At 62.1% G+C, this 17,882-nt stretch overlaps 2 protein-coding genes across 2 annotated transcripts; both read left to right on the top strand.

The window, feature by feature from the left end:
* NAPA (NSF attachment protein alpha) lies at positions 1–8,785 on the top strand. Its single transcript, XM_082299565.1, has 11 exons — positions 1–119; positions 508–587; positions 2,047–2,163; positions 3,922–3,968; positions 4,268–4,345; positions 5,595–5,650; positions 6,014–6,098; positions 6,462–6,566; positions 7,382–7,450; positions 7,621–7,671; positions 8,515–8,785. Exons 1-11 carry the CDS (start codon positions 22–24, stop codon positions 8,614–8,616), a joined length of 888 nt encoding a protein of 295 aa, XP_082155691.1. The 5' UTR covers positions 1–21; the 3' UTR covers positions 8,617–8,785.
* Positions 8,786–9,119: 334 nt separating this feature from the next.
* Positions 9,120–15,941, top strand: KPTN (kaptin, actin binding protein; the record flags this gene model as incomplete). The annotated part of the gene is made up of 12 exons (XM_082299688.1): positions 9,120–9,479; positions 9,843–9,925; positions 10,167–10,251; positions 10,379–10,433; positions 10,527–10,602; positions 11,125–11,198; positions 11,882–11,991; positions 13,256–13,336; positions 13,442–13,505; positions 13,953–14,088; positions 14,774–14,947; positions 15,732–15,941. Exons 1-12 carry the CDS (start codon positions 9,248–9,250, stop codon positions 15,939–15,941), a joined length of 1,380 nt encoding a protein of 459 aa, XP_082155814.1. The 5' UTR covers positions 9,120–9,247.
* Positions 15,942–17,882: the final 1,941 nt, after the last annotated feature.

Genomic DNA, 17,882 nt, shown 5'->3' with positions numbered 1-17,882 from the left:
TGGGGCTGTGGCGGGGCTGTCATGGCGGCGGCGGGGAAGGAGGCGGAGGCGCAGCGGCTCCTGAGCGAGGCCGACAGGAAGGTCCGGGGGGCTCAGTCCTTCCTCGGGGGCCTCTTCGGGTGCGTGCGAGCGGCGCGGGGGGAGCGGCGGGGCCGCGGAGGGCGAGGGGGGCCCGGGGGAGGCCTGAGGGAGGGTCGGGGAGGGGGTGTCATGGCGGCGGGGGGGAGGAGAGGGCGGGAATTTGGGGAGTTCTGAGGGGGAAGAGGGGAGAGGGGAGGGGAACGGGGGGCTCTGAGGGGGTTTCGGGGCAGGGGGAGGGGAATGGGGGGCTCTGAGGGGGTTTCGGGGTACGGGGAGGGGAATTCCTGCTCCAACTCCTTCTTTATCCCCGGAGTTTCCCCCATTCCCTCTGTTTGCCCCTGAATTCCCCCTTTTCCCGTCCCAAATCCCTTTAAATGCTCACAAATCCCCCCCATTCCCCCTTTCCCCCCAATCCCGCGTTCCCAGGGGCTCGTCCCGCCTGGAGGAGGCCTGCGAGTGCTACGCCCGCGCCGCCAACATGTTCAAGATGGCCAAAAACTGGAGCGGTGAGGGCTGACCCCGACCCGACCCTGTCCTGATCCCATCCCCGTCCTGATCCCGTCCTGATCCCATCCCGATCCCATCCCGATCCCATCCTGACCCCGTCCTGATCCCATCCTTGTCCTGACCCTGTCCTGATCCCATCCCGATCCCATCCCTGTCTCAACCCCATCCCCGTCCTGATCCCCCCGGAGCGGCAATCCCAGGAATCCCGGCCCCATCCCCATCCCTGATCCTGGTGTGGAGTGGGAACCCCGGGAATCCCAGCCCCATCCCTGACCCTTTCTTGGAGCGGGAATCCCAGGAATTCCCAGCCCCATTCCCAGCCCCATTCCTGGCCCCATTCCCAGCCCCATTCCCGGCCCCATTCCCAGCCCCATTCCCAGCCCCATTCCAGCCCCATTCCCGGCCCCATTCCCAGCCCCATTCCCAGCCCCATTCCCGCCCCATTCCCGGCCCCATTCCCAGCCCCATTCCCAGCCCCATTCCCAGCCCCATTCCTGGTTTCCCACAGTGGCCGGCAGCGCGTTCTGCCGTGCGGGGCTGTCCCAGCCCCATTCCCGGTTTCATTCCCAGTTTCATTCCCGGCCCCATTCCCGGTGTCCCGGTGCCATTCGTGGTTTCATTCCCAGTTTCCTGGCCCATTTCCCTGTTTCCCGGTGCCATTCCCAGCCCCATTTCCAGCCCCATTCCGGTGCCATTCCCAGTTTCCCGGTGTCCTGGCCGCATTCCTGGCCCCATTCCCGGTTTCCCAGTGCCATTCCCGGTGCCATTCCCTGTTTCCTGGCCCCATTCCCGGCCCCATTCCCAGTTTCTCGGTTTAATTCCCGGCCCCATTCCCTGTTTCCTGGTGCCATTCCCAGCCCCATTCCCGGTGTCCCGGTTTCATTACCGCCCCATTCCCAGCCCCATTCCCAGCCCCATTCCCGGTGTCCCGGCCCCATTCCCGGCCCCATTCCCGATTTCCCGGTTTCATTCCCGCCCCATTCCCGGCCCCATTCCCGGTGTCCTGGCCCCATTCCCAGCCCCATTCCCAGCCCCATTCCCGACCCCATTCCCGGCCCCATTCCCGGCCCCATTCCCGGTGTCCTGGTTTCATTCCCGCCCCATTCCCGGTTTCATTCCGGCCCCATTCCCAGCCCCATTCCCAGCCCCTTTCCCGGTTTCATTCCCGGCCCCATTCCCGGTGTCCTGGCCCCATTCCCGGCCCCATTCCCAGCCCCATTCCCGGTGTCCCGGTGCCATTCCCGGCCCCATTCCCGGTGTCCCGGTGCCATTCCCGCCCCATTCCCGGCCCCATTCCCGGTGTCCCGGTGCCATTCCCGGCCCATTCCCGGCCCCATTCCCGGTGTCCCGGTGCCATTCCCGGCCCATTCCCGGCCCCATTCCCGGTGTCCCGGTGCCATTCCCGGCCCTGTTCCCGGTGTCCCGGTGCCATTCCCGCCCCATTCCCGCTCCCCGCAGCGGCCGGCAGCGCCTTCTCCCGCGCGGCGCAGCTGCAGCTGCAGCTCCAGAGCAAACACGACGCCGCCTCCAACTTCGTGGATGCCGGGAACGCCTTCAAGAAGGCGGATCCGCAGGGTAGGCGGCGGGAATTGCGGGAATTGCGGGAATTCGGGGGGCTCTGGGGGTGGCGGTGACGTGGGGGCTGGGAATCCTGGAAAATCCCATGAAAATCCGGCCAAATCCCATGAAATCCCACTAATTCCCACTAAAATCCTGTTAATTCGCATTAAATTCGGTCTAATCCAGATAAAATCGTGTCACGTTCCATTAAAATCCCATTAAATCCCATTAATTCCCATTTAAATTCCATTAAATCCCATTAAAATCCCCCTAAAACATCAAAAAGGTGGGTTCACGGGGTAGGGAGCGGGAATTCCATCAATTCTGGGAATTCAGGGGGCTCTGGGGGGGTTTTGGGGCTGGTGTGGGTGAGGGGGCTGGGAATCCTGGAAAATCCCATCAAATCCCATGAAAACCTCATCAAATGCCATGAAAACCCCATCAAATCCCACTAAAATCCCCCTCGGAGCCCCGCAGGGCCCATCCGCAGGGTGGGGAGCGGGAATTCTGGGAATTCCCGCGGGTTTTTGTGTCCGGGGGCGACGTGGGGGGGCTGGAAACCCCGGGAAATCCCGATAAAATCCCACAGAACCCCCCCAAAGCCCCAAAAAACGGGATCCCCAGGGAAAGGCTCCCGGTTCCCGTCGAATTCCAGAGGGTTCCGGCTCCGGCCCGGCCACAGGAGCCACAAATGCCCCAAAATCCCTCAAAATTTCCTGGAATTGCCCCGAACGCCCCAAAATCCCCCCGAGTTCCCCCAAAGCTGCCCTGGAGACCCCCCCAGCCCTCGGCAGGGCGGATCCGTGGGGAAGGCTCCGCATTCCCATCGCAATTCCGGCGGATGCCGCCTCCAGCACGGCGACCGGAGGCACGAAAATCCCGAAAATTCCCCAAATCTCCGGGGTTTTGGCCTCATCCCATGGAATTTGTGCCGGGTGGGGGGAGGGGGGGCTCTTTTCCCACTTTTCCAGCCGTTTTTGGGCTCCAGCCGGAATTCCGGAGCCGGGATTCACTCCCCGCCCCCCTCGGCAGGGATCCCCCGGAGCCGAGCAGATGGAGCCCAGCTTTGGGTGGAATTCCCGGGGTTTTGGCTTCCGCTGGAAGCGGCTCCAAGGGGGGGGGGGGAGGGGTGGAAATTCCAGAGTTTTGGGTGGATTTTCGGGATGAAAACGCCTTGGGATGTCCCATCCCCCCCTGCTCCCCGAAGCATTCCCGGTTTTTGGGGTGGTTTTCAGGGATAACAGAACAACCTGAGCCAAAAAAACCCCAGGAATTTTCATCTCCCGGAGGTTTTTGCCAAATCCAGGAACGTTTTTATCCCAATTCTCCTGCCTGGAAATGGGAAAACTTCCTGGAATGTCTCGGGATTCGCTTGGAGAGGGTTGGAATTCCCGAGGAAAGGGGGGGAGATCCCTGAAGGCACCGAGGTTTTGGGAACTGAGGCTGCGCTTCGGAAATCCGGGATTGCGATGCCGAGGGTGGGGGGATCCCATCCCAAACCCGCGGCCTCTGCTCCCAGAAGCATCAGGAAGGGGGGGGCAATCCCGGGAATCCGGGGCTCATCCCAAGGATTTGGGGCTTTGATCCCGAAGCTTTGGGGGTTTCCAGTCCTGGAATTCGGGGCTCCGATCCCGAAGGTTTTGGGGCTGTGATCCCGAGGATCCCGGGGCTGATCCCCAAAACCCGGGGGGTCCCATCCCTAAAAATTCCGGGGATGATCCCGAGGCTTTGGGCTCCCATCCCGCCCCATTCCCGCTTTTCCCGGTTTTCCAGAGGCCGTGAACTGCCTGCTCCGCGCCATCGAGATCTACACGGACATGGTGAGGCGCTCCCGGGCCAGGATTTGGGATCTGGGGCCGTTTCCTTCCCGTTCCCGGGGGCTCCGGATCCCTCGGGATCATCCTGGGGTGCTTCTCCCTCAGGGTTTGCCCGTTTTTCCCTGGGATTATCCCGTTTTCCCCTGGGCTGATCCCGTTATTCTGGGCCGCTGTTCCCGCTCTCCCTGGGCCGTTTTTCCCGGGCCATTCCCATTATTCCCGGGCCATTCCCGTTATTCCGGGGCCGTTCCCGTTATTCCGGGGCCGTTCCCGTTATTCCCGGGCCGTTCCCGCTCTCCCAGGGCCGTTTCACCATCGCTGCCCGGCACCACGTCTCCATCGCCGAGATCTACGAGGCCGAGCTGGTGGACATCGAAAAGGTAAATCCCGGAAAAGCCCGGGAATTCTGGGAATTCCGGGGCCCTCCTCCCGTCCCCATCCCGCAGAACCCCACGGGAATCGCCCCGAATCCCGGATTTTTCCCCTTCCCTGGGGTTGGGGGGGTGAATCCGGATCATCCCGGGCGGGAAAAAGGAGGGAAAGATGGGATTTTGTGGAATTCCGTTCCCTGGGGATCTTGGAGAGGATCCCAGGGGGTTCCAGAGGATCCCAGAGGATCCCAGGGGGTTCCAGGGGGTTCCAAGCTCAGTTCCCAGATTGTTTTAGGATTTCTCTCCCCAGCCCTGGAGGAATCCCGGAATAACCCGGGAATGATCGGGAAGGGTTCACAAAGCCGGGATTTTCCGCAGGGATTCGCCCCGAAGGAGAGAACTCCCCAAAATCTGGGAGAGTCCCCAAATTCCCCTGGGAAACGCCGGGAAACCGGCCTGGGAAAGGAGGAGGGCGGGATTTTTCCGGGAATTTGGGATTTTTCCAGGAGCTGTGCCCAGCCCGGCCCCATCCCGGCGGGAGCAGATGGAGCGGGGGCGGCCGGAGCCGCGGGAAACCGGGAACGGGCACCGGGAGCGGCGGGGGAGGGGCGGGGATGGAAAATTCGGGGATTTATGGAATTATTCCTGATCCAACGGAGCTTGTCTGGGAATTTTGGGTGTTTTGATCCCAGTTTATCCCATTTGATCCCGGTTTATCCCATTTGATCCATCCATGTTCTTGACTTTGTTCCTATTTATTTTTTTCCTTGGAATTCTGGGCCATTCCCGTGGATTTTAATCCCCATTTCCGGCAGTTTCATCCCTCTTCTATCCCCATTTTCCCAGAATTTTGCCCACATTCAGGGAATTCCGTGGTTTCATCCCTGATCCCAATCCCTCCTCCCGTCCCCTCCGTCATTCCAGCCCCTCTCTCCCATCCCTTGGATTCTCATCCCACTTTTCCCAGACTTTTCCTTCATTTTCACTCCTCAAACCCAGCTTTGCTCACGGATTCCTCATTAATTCCCTAAGAAACCTGGGAAAAGGGTGGATAGATCCATAAAAACCTGGGAAAAGGGTGGAATTGGAGATTTTTCTGCATTTTTCTTGAAGCACTTCCGTTTTCCCAAGGTTTTTCCCAGGTTTTTCCCAGGATTTTTCCCTTTCCATCGCACTCTTGGGTGATCTCACGCAGGATTTTCGGGATTTGATCCCGTTTTTTTCTGGTTTTTCCCGTTTTTCCTGGTTTTCCCCCCAGGCCATCGCCCACTACGAGCAGGCGGCCGATTACTACAAAGGGGAGGAATCCACCAGGTACCGGATCCCGAGGGATCCCGGTGATCCCGGCCCCGAATCCCAACGGATCCCCCGGCCCCAAATTCCCGTCCGGGGACGGTTCCTGGTCCTTCCTCATCCTCCTCATCCTCCCCGGCCGATCCCAGCGGATCCCGGTGGCTGGGGGGGCCTGGGGGAATTTTGGGGTTTGGGGAGGGGTTGTGGGGTTTGGGGAGGGATTTCTGGGATTCGGGCTGGGATTTTGGGATTTGGGGTGGGATTTCTGGGGTTTGGGGTGGGATTTGGGCTGGGATTTTGGGATTTGGGCTGGGATTTTGGGATTTGGGCTGGGATTTTGGGATTTGGGACTTTCCGGGGCTATCCCGCATTCCCGGTTCCCAGCTCGGCCAACAAGTGCCTGCTGAAGGTGGCCGCGTACGCGGCGCAGCTCGAGCAGTTCCCGCGCGCCATCGACATCTACGAGCAGGTCTGCCCTTCGGCCTCCTCCTCCTCCCTTCCCTTTTCCCTTTTCCCCTTTCCCTTTCCCCTTTTCCCTTTTCCCCTTTCCCTTTTCCCTTTTCCCCTTTCCCTTTCCCCTTTTCCCTTTTCCCCTTTCCCTTTTCCCTTTTCCCCTTTCCCTTTCCCCTTTTCCCTTCCCCTTTCCCTTCTCTCTCTCTCTCTCTTCCTTTTCCTTCCTTTTCCTCCTCTCTTCCTCCTCCTCCTCTTTTTTCCCTTCTCCCCCTCATTTCCTCCTCTCCCAAATCCCCGATCCCGGGGCTCCCTCCAGCCCCAATCCCCGGGCTGCCCCGGCCCCAGTGACCGCGGGATTCCCGGGAACGCCGAATTCCAGGTGGGGGCGGTGGCCATGGACAGCCCCCTGCTCAAGTACAGCGCCAAGGAGCATTTCTTCCGCGCCGCGCTCTGCCACTTCTGCGTGGACATGCTCAACGCCCGGGTACGGGAACGTGGGAATGCGGGAATGGGATTGGGGGATTGGGAATGGGAATGTGGGAATGGGATTGGGAATGGGGGATTGGGAATGGGGGATTGGGAATGGGGGATTGGGAATGTGGGAATGGGAACAGGGTCCTCTGCCACTGCTGCGTGGTCATGCTCAACGCCCGGGTATGGGAATGGGAATGTGGGAATGGGGGATTGGGAATGGGAATGTGAGACGGGAATGGGGAATTGGGATGGGAGGGCCTGAGGGTCTCCCCTGGTTTTTCCCGTTTTTCCCCTTTCCCTCTTCCTCCCCTCACACCCCATCCCCATCCCCGTCCCCGTTCCCGTTCCCATCCCCGTTCCCATCCCCATCCCCGTCCCCGTCCCCGTTCCCGTTCCCATCCCCGTTCCCATCCCCATCCCCGTTCCCGTTCCCATCCCCGTTCCCATCCCCATCCCCGTTCCCATCCCCATCCCCGTTCCCATCCCCGTTCCCGTTCCCATCCCCGTTCCCATCCCCATCCCCATCCCCATCCCCGTTCCCGTTCCCATCCCCGTTCCCATCCCCGTTCCCGTTCCCGTTCCCATCCCCGTTCCCGTTCCCGTTCCCATCCCCGTTCCCATCCCCGTTCCCGTTCCCATCCCCATCCCCGTTCCCATCCCCGTTCCCATCCCCATCCCCGTTCCCATCCCCATCCCCATCCCCATCCCCGTTCCCGTTCCCATCCCCGTTCCCGTCCCCATCCCCGTTCCCGTTCCCATCCCCGTTCCCGTTCCCATTCCCGTTCCCGTTCCCGTCCCCGTTCCCATCCCCGTCCCCGTTCCCAGCTGGCCGTGCAGAGGTACGAGGAGATGTTCCCGGCCTTCTCCGACTCCCGGGAATGCAAACTGGTCAAGGTCAGCCTTCCTCCCCTCCCTCCCCTCCTCCCCTTCCTCCTCCTCTTCCTCCACCAGGATCGGGGCCGGGATCATCCCAGATCCGCTCCCTGCAGCCCCGGGGGGAGCGGGAGGAGCCTCCCCTTCCTCCTCCTCCTCCTCCTCCTCCTCCTCCTCCTCCTCCTCCCCAGAAACTCCTGGAAGCGCACGAGGAGCAGAACGTCGACGCCTTCACCGACGCCGTACGTGGGGAACCCCAAATCCCCTCAGATCCACCCCCCAAACACCTCACATCCAACCCCAAATCCCCCCCATCTCTCTCAAATCTCATCCCATCCTCTCTCAAATCTCCCTGATTTCACCCCAAATCCCTCCTCAAATCCCTCCCCAAACCCTCCCTCAAATTCACCCTAAATTCCCCCAGATTTGACCAAACCCCTCCAATTTTCCCCAATCTCACCCAATTTCCCCCCAATTCCCCCCGACCCGCCCCGAACTGCCCCAAACTGCCCCGAACCACCCCAAACCATCCCAAACCTCCCCGAACCACCCCAAACCGCCCTGGACCACCCCAAACCACCCCAAACCTCCCTGAACCACCCCAAACCATCCCAAACCTCCCTGAACCACCCCAAACCGCCCCAAACTGCCCCAAACCTCCCCAAACCACCCCAAACCACCCCGAACTGCCCCGAACCGCCCCAAACAGCCCCAAACAGCCCCAAACCACCCCAAACCACCCCAAACCACCCTGAACCGCCCCAAACCACCCCAAACAGCCCCAAACCACCCCGAACCACCCCAAACCATCCCAAACCTCCCCGAACCACCCCAAACCGCCCTGGACCACCCCAAACCACCCCAAACCTCCCTGAACCACCCCAAACCATCCCAAACCTCCCTGAACCACCCCAAACCGCCCCAAACAGCCCCAAACCGCCCCAAACCGCCCCGAACTGCCCCGAACCGCCCCAAACCACCCCAAACAGCCCCAAACCGCCCCAAACCGCCCCGAACCGCCCCAAACCGCCCCAAACCGCCCCGATTCCCCGAGCCGCCCCGAGCCGCCGCGGTCGCTGCCGCAGGTGAAGGAGTTCGACGCGGTCTCCCGCCTGGACCCGTGGCTCACCACGGCGCTGCTGCGCATCAAGAGGACGATCCGGGGCGAGGAGGAGGATCTGCGCTGACCCCCGGCACCGCCGGCACCGCCGGGATCCGCGCCGTTCCCGGGACCCGGAGCCGCCGCTTCCCCCCCGCCTCGGCCGTGCCTGACCCCGAGCGAATAAAATATTTAACGGGAGCCGGGATTTTTGTTGGGATTCCCCCCGGTTTTCCAGGGAAAGGGGGATGGGGTTGTCCCCACTCCCCAAGAAATGGACCCCAAAACCCCCCTTGAGCCTCCCGGAACCTCCCCAAAGCCCGTCTTGGCCCTCCCCCGAGCACCCTGGGACCCCCAGGTTCCCCCCAGATCCCCCCTGATCCCCCCCAGATCCCCCCAAATCCCCCCCCAGATCCCCCCAAACCCCCCCAGATCCCCCCCAGGTCCCCCCAAATCCCCCCCAGCCGCTCCAGCCCGGCCCCGCCCCCTCTGGGCGTGGCCATAGCGCCAAGCCCCGCCCACCCAGCGATGGCCACGCCCCCGAACCCTCCCGTCGCCTCCCCGTGACGTCACCGCCGCGCGCCCCCTCCCCGCAAGGACCCCTGCGCGGCGCTCCCGGGGGGCTGCCCCGGGCGGTGCCTGTCCCGGTGCCCGTTCCCGGTGTCGGCCCCGCTCCCGGTTCATCCCCGCCCCATCCCCGCCCCATCCCCGGCCCCGCGATGTCTCCGTGGGGCCGCTGCCCGCTGGTCGAGGACAGTTTCAGCCGGCTGGGCTCGCAGAGTAACGTGTACGGGCTGACGGCGCTGGCGGGGCCCGGGGGGGGGCCCGGGGGGGGCCCCGGGGGGCTCCTGGCGGCCGCGCTCAAGGGGAAGGTGCTGCTGTTCCGGTACCTGCAGCTGCGGCCCCGCCTGCGGCCCCTGGCCCGCGAGATGCAGTTCACCTACATCCCCGGTACCGGGGCCGGGGCGGGGCCGGGGGGGTCTGAGAGGTCCTGGGGGGGATTTAGAGGGGTCTGGGGGGGCACTGGGGGGGGGTCTCAGGGGGTCCTGGGGAGGTTTGGGGGGGATCTGGGGGTCTCAGAGGGGGCTGGGGGGATTTGGGGGGCATTTGGGAGGGGTCTCAGGGGGTTCTGGGGAGGTTTGGGGGGGATTTGGGGGTCGCAGAGGGGGCTGGGGGGTCCCGGGGGTCGTGAAGGGTCACGGGGAGGGGCCGGGGGTGGATTTGGGGGGGTCGGGGGGATTGGGGGAACTCCCGGTCGATTTTGGGGGGGTCCCGGGGGGTCCCCGCCCCCCCTGAGCGCCCCTCCCCCCTCAGTGGATGCCGAAATCGTCTCCATCGATTCCTTCCCCAAATCCCCCCCCCAGCGCGGCCTCGTCGTCGGCATCACCTTCATCAAGGTGGGGGGGCCGGGGGGGTTTGGGGGGGATTTTGGGGGGGGCCAAGGGGGGTCCCGGGGGGTCCCAGGGTGGTTGGGGGGGCCTCAAGGGGTCCGGGGGGGGGTCCCGGGGGGTCTCGGGGGGGTCTCAGGGTGTTTTGGGGGGGTCTCGGGGGGGTCTCAGGGTGTTCTGGGGGTCTCAGGGGGGTCTCAGGGTGTTCTGGGGGTCTCAGGGGGGTCTCAGGGTGTTTTGGGCCCCCCAGGACTCGGGGGACAAGCCCAGCCCCTTCCTGAACATTTACTGCGACTACGAGCCCGGCTGCGAGTTCGACCTCGACTCCGTGGCCCGTGAGTGACCCCAAAACGGGGCTGGGACCCCCAAAACGGGGCTGGGACTCCCAAAACGGGGCTGGGACCCTGAAATGGGTTCAGGACCCCCCGAAAAGGGCTCCTGCCCCCACTTTTCCCCCCCCAGAAAGTTGCCTGAACCTGGAGCTTCGCTTCACCCCCTTCCAGCTGTGCCACGCCCAGTGAGTGCCCCCAAAATCCCCCCAAATCCCCCCCAAATCCCCCCAAATCCCCCCCAAGACCCGGCATGGCCTGAAATGGCCCCAAACGCGCAGGGTCCGGGTGGGGGAGCGCCTGGAGACCGTGTTCCTGCTGAGCGGGAACGACCCTGGCATCCACCTGTACCGGGAGGTGAGAGCCTAAAAACCCCAAAATGCCAAAAAACTCCTGAAATCCCCCCCCAAATCCGGCTGGGATCCACCTGTACCGGCAGGTGAGAGCCTAAAAACCCCAAAATCCCAAAAAAACCCTGAAATCCCCCCCAAATCCACTTGGGAACCCCCAAGTTCCACCTGTACCGGGAGGTGAGAGCCTAAAAACCCCAAAATCCCAAAAAAACCCTGAAATCCCCCCCAAATCCACCCAGGAACCCCCAGATTCCACCTGTACCGGGAGGTGAGAGCCTAAAAACCCCAAAATCCCAAAAAAACCCTGAAATCCCCCCCAAATCCACCCAGGAACCCCCAAATTCCACCTGTACCGGGAGGTGAGAGCCCCAAATCCCCCCCAGATTCACCCCCAAATCCCCCCCAAATCCTCCCAGGAACCCCCAAATTCCAGCTGTACCGGGAGGTGAGACCCTAAAATCCCCCGAATCCCCCCGAATCCCCCCAAACGCCGCGGGAAGGCGCCACTTTCCCGCTCTTTTCCCAGAATCCCGGCTCGCACCAGTTCGAGGAGCAGCCGCTGCAGCTGCTCTTCCCGGAGCTCCAGGACGTTCCCAGCACGTACGGCCCCTCTGCCGCCCTTTCCCCCCGCTTGCCCCGTTCCCCTCGGATTTTCCCTGCTTTTCCCACTTCTTCGCCGTTTTTCTGATTTTTCCCTGCTTTTTCTCCCCTCTTTTCTCTGCTTTCCCCCGTTTTCCTGGTTTTCCCCTGGTTTTCCCTGGATTTTCCCATCTTTTCCCCCATTTTCCTCGGATTTTCCCTGGTTTTCCAATTTTTTCCCCGATTTCCCCCCGTTTTTCCCCATTTTTCCTCCGTTTTTCTGATTTTTCCCTGCTTTTTCTCCCCTTTTCTCCCCGTTTTCCCCTATTTTCCTGTTTTCCCCCCATTTTTCCTGTATTTTCCCTGATTTCCCCTGGTTTTCCCTGGATTTTCCCTGGATTTTCCCTGGATTTTCCCATCTTTTCCCCAATTTCCCCATTTTCCCCCATTTTTCCCTGTTTTTCTGATTTTTCCCTGCTTTTTCTCCCCTTTTCTCCCCGTTTCCCCCTATTTTTCTGTTTTTCCCCTATTTTTCCTGTACTTTGCCTGCTTTTCCCTGGTTTTTTCTGGATTTTTCCCTGGATTTTCCCATCTTTTCCCCAATTTCCCTGGATTTTTCCGTGGATTTTCCCATCTTTTCCCCAATTTCCCTCCGTTTTCCCCCGTTTTCCTCTCATTCCCCTTCTCCCGCTTTCCCTCCGCAGTGTCCTGTGGCTCGATGTCCAGCCCGTGCCCGGCTCCGGCCATCGCCTCTCAGCCCTGGGCTGCCAGAGCGGCTTCGTGCGCGTGGCGCGCGTGGACCAGGACTCCCGAGGTGCCCAAATCCCCCCGTTCCCAATTCCCGCCGGGAATTCCCGCCGGGAATCCCCCCCAGCCCCTCCCCCATCCCAGTTCATCCCATTGTCCCGCTGGGATCCAGCCGGGAGCGGGGCCGGGGCGACCCAAGGGCAGCTCCCGGATCCATCCCGGCCCCATTCCCGCTTTTCCCTGGGAAACCCCACAATTCCCACCGGGAATTCCCACTCCTATCCCCTCCCCCATCCCAGTTTGTCCCACCGGGATGGATCCAGAGCGGGGATTTGGGGCATCCCGGCCCCATTCCCGGCCCCAATTCCCAGCCCCATTCCCGGCCCCATTCCCAGCCCCAATTCCCAGCCCCATTCCCAGCCCCAATTCCCAGCCCCAATTCCCAGCCCCATTCCCGGCCCCGTTCCCGGCCCCATTCCCAGCCCCATTCCCGGCCCCATTCCCAGCCCCATTCCCAGCCCCATTCCCGGCCCCATTCCCGGCCCAATTCCCGGCCCCAATTCCCAGCTCCATTCCCGGCCCCATTCCCAACCCCATTCCCGGCCCCATTCCCGGCCCCATTCCCAGCCCCATTCCCAGCCCAATTCCCGGCCCCATTCCCAGCCCCATTCCCAGCCCCATTCCCGGCCCCATTCCCAGCCCAATTCCCAGCCCCATTCCCGGCCCCATTCCCGGCCCCATTCCCGGCCCCATTCCCAGCCCCAATTCCCAGCTCCATTCCCGGCCCCATTCCCAGCCCCATTCCCGGCCCCATTCCCAGCCCCATTCCCAGCCCCAATTCCCAGCTCCATTCCCGGCCCCATTCCCAACCCCATTCCCGGCCCCATTCCCAGCCCCATTCCCAGCCCCATTCCCAGCCCCATTCCCGGCCCCATTCCCAGCCCCATTCCCAACCCCATTCCCGGCCCCATTCCCAGCCCCATTCCCAGCCTCATTCCCGGCCCCATTCCCAGCCCCATTCCCAGCCCCATTCCCGGCCCCATTCCCGGCCCCATTCCCGGCCCCATTCCCAGCCCCATTCCCGGCCCCGTTCCCAGCCCCATTCCCAGCCCCATTCCCAGCCCCATTCCCGGCCCCATTCCCAGCCCCATTCCCAGCCCCATTCCCAGCCCCAATTCCCAGCCCCAATTCCTGGCCCCATTCCCAGCCCCATTCCCAGCCCCAATTCCCAGCCCCAATTCCCGGCCCCATTCCCAGCCCCATTCCCAGCCCCATTCCCAGCCCCATTCCCGGCCCCATTCCCGCTTTTCCCGGCATTCCGGCACCGGCAGCGGTGCTGCAGAGCTGGAGCGTGCAGCTGGACGGGCCCATCTCCACCGTGCTGCTCTTCCCGCTGCCTCCGGAGCCCCACGGTGAGGGAAGCCCGGGAGAACCCGGGAGAACCCGGGAAAAGCCGGGATCCGCCCCAAAATCCGCCCTGAGATCCCGCTTTTCCCATGGGATTCCCCTCCCTGCAGAGGATCCCGAGGATCGCTGGAGCCTCCTGGTGAGCAGCGCCCTGGAGGCGGCCGTGGTTTATCGGTGAGCCCCGGCATTCCCGGCATTCCCAAAAATCTCCCGAATTCCTGCGGATTTCCCCTGAAACCCCCATGAAATCCCCCCCAAAAATCCCCCCACCGAATCCCCCTCGGAAAACCCGGATTTGCCGTTGTCCCAAATCCCAGCTTTTCCCCCCAAATCCTCGGATTCTCAAATCCGCCGGAAAAACGCCGCACTTTTGAGGGAAAACCCGGCGGAATTCGGGTCTCTGGCGGCCAAAAATGGCAATTGTGGGGAATTCCCCGGGAATTTCGGATCATCCGGATCCATCCCCCCCTGGGGGGGCTCGGGGGGTTGGGAAAATCGGGATCGCGGGGCCTCGTTCTGGGCGTGGGAACGGCCGAAAAGGGGGGAAAGGCTTGGGAGCCGCGGGGATTTTTGGGGAATTCGGGGATTTTTGGGGAGCTGCGGGAATTCTGCCGGAGCCAGGCGGATCCTGCGGCGGGGCCTGGCGGAGCCGCTGGAGCTGCCGGGGAGCTCCGGCTCCGACGCCGTCGTCTGCGCCAAAGTCACCGACGTCGACTTCGACGGCGCCGCCGAGATCCTGCTCGGCACCTACGGCCAGGTGGGGATCCCGGGAATGCCGCGGCCTTCCCGGAAAAGGAGCCAGCCCGGGGTCCCAGCACGGCCCCCGGAATTCCCAACATTTCCCCCGAATTCTCAGCACTGCCCCCAAATTCCCAGCATTGCCATAAAATTCCCAGCATTGCCCCCGGAATTCCCAACATTTCCCCCAAATTCCCAGCACTGCCCCCAAATTCCCAGCATTGCCGTAAAATTCCCAGCACTGCCCCGGAATTCCCAGCATTTCCCCCGAATTCCCAGCATTCCTCCCCAAAATTCCCAACATTCCCTCTGAATTCCCCCCATTCCCCCCGAATTCCCACCATTTCCTCCAAATTCCCAACATTCCCTCTGAATTCCCAACATTCCCCCAAAATTCCCAACATTCCCCCTGAATTCCCCCCAAAATCCCCCCTTTCTCCCCAAATTCCCACCGTTTCCCCCGAGCTTCCCCCACTTTTTCTCCAATTTCCCCCAATTCACACCGATTTCCCACCAAATTCTCAACATTCCCTCCAGATTTCCCCAATCCTCCCGAATCTCCCCCCAAAATCCCTGAAACCCCCCCCCAGGTTTTCCCCAATTTCCCCTAAAATCCCCCCAAATTTTTGCATTTTCCTCCGAACCCGCCCCAAAATCCCCAAATTCCCCCGTTTCCCCCCCCCCAAATTCCCCGTTTTTCCCAGGAGCTGCTGTGTTACAAATATTTTGGGGCCAATTCCGGCGGATCCGGGCAATTCCGGCCGCTCTGGGCCCGGCGCTTCCCCTCCCCGCTGCTGGCGCTGGAGCCGCTGGACCTGACGGGGGATGGGCTGCGGGAAATCGCCGTCGTCTGCCTGGGGGGGCTGCACGTGCTGCAGGTCAGGGGGGTCCCGCTTTGGGGCAAATTCCCGCCTTTTCGGGCAATTCCCGCCTTTTCGGGCAATTCCCGCGTTTTCAGGCAATTCCCGCGTTTTCGGGCATCCCCGATCCCAGGGATTTCCCCCCAAAGTTCTGCGGTTTCTCCCCGATTTCCAAGGGGTTCTCCTCAAGTTTTGGGGTCTCCGTCCCCCCCCTCCCCCCCCCCCGGATTCATCTCCAGAATCCCGTGGGCTCCCTGACCCAAAATTCCAAGGATTTCCCCCGAAATCCCTGAGTTTTTCCCCGGATTTCAGGGGGTGTTCCCCACGGTTTGGGGTCTCCACCCCCCTGGATTGAACCCCAGGGGAGGGGGGAGGGGGCGAACTTGGGGGTCCCAAAATTTTGGGGAGTTCCAGTCCCCGAATTCCAAGGAATTCCCCCAAGATTCAGGGGGTTTTCCCCCAAAATTCGGGGGTTTTCCCCAAATTTCGAAGGGTTTCATCCAAATCCGGAGTCCCCGCCCCCATTCCCGGCGTTCCCAACCCCTGGATCCAATTCCAGCTGTGAGAGGATCCCAAATTTGGGGGCGGGGCGGAGGTTCCCCAAAATTTGGGCGCCTCCCCACCCCTAAATCCCAGCGGTCTCCCCCAAATTCCGAGGATTTCTCCAAATCCCGGCGTTTCTCCCCAAATCCCAGCGATTTCCAAGCCCCGGAGCTGCTCCCAGCTGTTCTTGGGGGGGAAGGGGGGGGTTCCCAAAATTTGGGGCATCCCCCCAAAATCGCCCCCAAATTGGCCCCCCCAGCACAGCCTGGAGCCGACGGCGCGGCTGCTCCGGGAGCGGCTCCGGCGGGAGCTGGAAAACCGGGAAAAGCAGCGGGAAAACCGGGAAAAGCAGCGGGAAAACCGGGAAGAGGAGCTGGAAAAGCGGGAAAAGGTGCTGGAAAAGCGGGAAGAGGCCGAGGAAGAGCGGGGCGCGGGGCCGCGCCCCCCCAGCCCCCCGGAATCCCAATAAAAACCTTCCCGAAACCGTGCCCGGAATTCCTGGGAATCCCGGCGGGGGGGTTGGGGGCCCCGGGGGGGGTTTGGGGTCCCCGAAAGGTTCCTGGGGAGGAATTTGGGGTCCCGAGGGGGAACTGGGGGGGTCCGGGGGGGATTTGGGGAGGATTTGGGGGTCCCCAAAAGGGGCGGAGACCCCCAAATTTGGGGGGGGGGGGGGGACGAGAGGAGCCCCCAAATTGGGGAGATGGTGCTGGGGGGGGGTTGGGGGTCCCCAAAGGGGTTTTGGGGGGGGTCCGGGGGGCGTTTTGGGGGTCCCGGGGGCGTTCCCGGGGGTGGGGGCGGGGCCGGGGCCGTTCCCGCCCCTCCCCCCGCGCTCCGCCCCTCCCCCCCCCCCCAATGGAGCTTTAACGGCGGCGGCGGCGGGAGCGGACCCGGGGGGGAACAGGTAGGAGGAGGGGGGGGCTCCCCAAAACCCCCCCGGGACCCCCGAAACCCCCCCGACCCCCCCCGCCCATCCCCCGCCCCCGGGACCCCCCCCGGCCCCGCCCCCACCCCGGGTTTGGGGGGGAATCGGCGGAATTGGGGTGGGGGGCTCGGGGGGGCTCGGGGCGGGGGCCGTTCCCACGGGGGGGGAGGGGGCAGGGAGGGATGAGCCCCCCCCGGAACCCCCCCGCTATTCCCTAAAAATCGCCGGGAATTGGGAAAAATCTTCCCGAGATTCGGGCTGGGAACAGGTGGGTGGGGGGGGGAGGGGGGGCAGCGATTCCGCCCGAATTCCCAGAAATTCCCCCCAATTCCCGCGGATTTCCCCCAATTCCCCCCCGTTTTTCCTGATTTCCCCCAAATCCCCCCCGGATTTCCCGGAATTCCCCCGATTCCCTCACGTTTTTCCCGGATTTTCCCCCGAATGGCCCCAAAATTCCCCATCTTCCCCCCGAAATTCCCCCAAATCTCCCCCGGATTTGCTCGAATTCCCCAAATTTTCCCCTCGTTTCCCCCGAATTCCCCAAAATTCCCCCAAATTTCTCCGACTCCCCCCCCGGATTCCACCGAAATTCCTCAGATTTCCTCCCAAAATCCCCGAATACCCCAGAATCTCCCCAGAATTTTCCCCAAATTCACCCGAATCCTCCAAATTCCCTCGATTTCCCCCCCAGTTTCCCTGGAATTCCTGAAATTCCCCACAATTTTCCCCAAATCTCCCGAATCCTCCCAAATTCCTCATTTTTCCCCCCCCAAAGGCCTAAAATTTCCCCACATTTTCCCCAAATTCCCCAGAATTTCCCTGAATCTCCCTGAATTCCCACAAATCCCCCACATTTGGGCTCAGGATCCCAAAATTCTCCCCAATTTCATCACTTTTCCCTCAAAATTCCCCTGAATTCCCCCGAATTCCCCCAGATTCCCCGAATTTTCCTGAAATTCTCCCCATTTTCCCGGAATCCCCTCCCCAAATTCTCCCAAATTTCCTCTGATTTCCCGTAATTCCCACAAAAATCCCCCCATTTCCCTGAATTCCCCCCGAATTCCCCGCATCTCCCTCCAAATTCCTGACATTCCCTCCCATTCCCCAAATTCCCCCAAATTCCCTCTCATTTCCCCCAAATTCCCACATTTCCCCCCCTCGTTTCCCACAAATTCCCCACATTTTGGCCCAAAATCCCTCAATTCTTGCAGCTTTCCTGGAATTCCCCCACATTCCCCCCGAAATTCCCCCAGATTTTCCCAGATCCCTCCAAATTCCCCCAAAATCCCTCCCCAAAATTCCCCCAAATCCTCCCGATTTTCCCTGAATCCCTTCAAATCTCCCAAATTCCTCCAAATCCTGCAAACCCCTCCCCCCAAAATCCCCAAATTTCCTCCATTTCCCTCAAATTCCCCCCAAATTCCCCTCGGATTCCCCCCAAAATCCAACATTTCCCCAGAATTTCCTTCAAATCTCCCAAATTCTCTC

The sequence above is a fragment of the Coloeus monedula genome, assembly GCF_965178545.1.
Source record: "Coloeus monedula genome assembly, chromosome: 33".
Classification (NCBI taxonomy): Eukaryota; Metazoa; Chordata; class Aves; order Passeriformes; family Corvidae; genus Coloeus; species Coloeus monedula.
The sequence above is the reverse complement of the archived record's forward strand: the minus strand, read 5'-3'. Positions and strand labels throughout refer to the sequence as shown.

Coding starts and splice junctions, on each gene's coding strand:
- NAPA (XM_082299565.1), top strand. CDS start 22: ATGGCGGCGGCGGGGAAGGAGGCGGAGGCGCAGCGGCTCCTGAGCGAG. Junction 2,164..3,921: donor CAAGAAGGCGGATCCGCAGG/GTAGGCGGCGGG, acceptor CCGGTTTTCCAG/AGGCCGTGAACTGCCTGCTC. Junction 3,969..4,267: donor TCGAGATCTACACGGACATG/GTGAGGCGCTCC, acceptor CCGCTCTCCCAG/GGCCGTTTCACCATCGCTGC.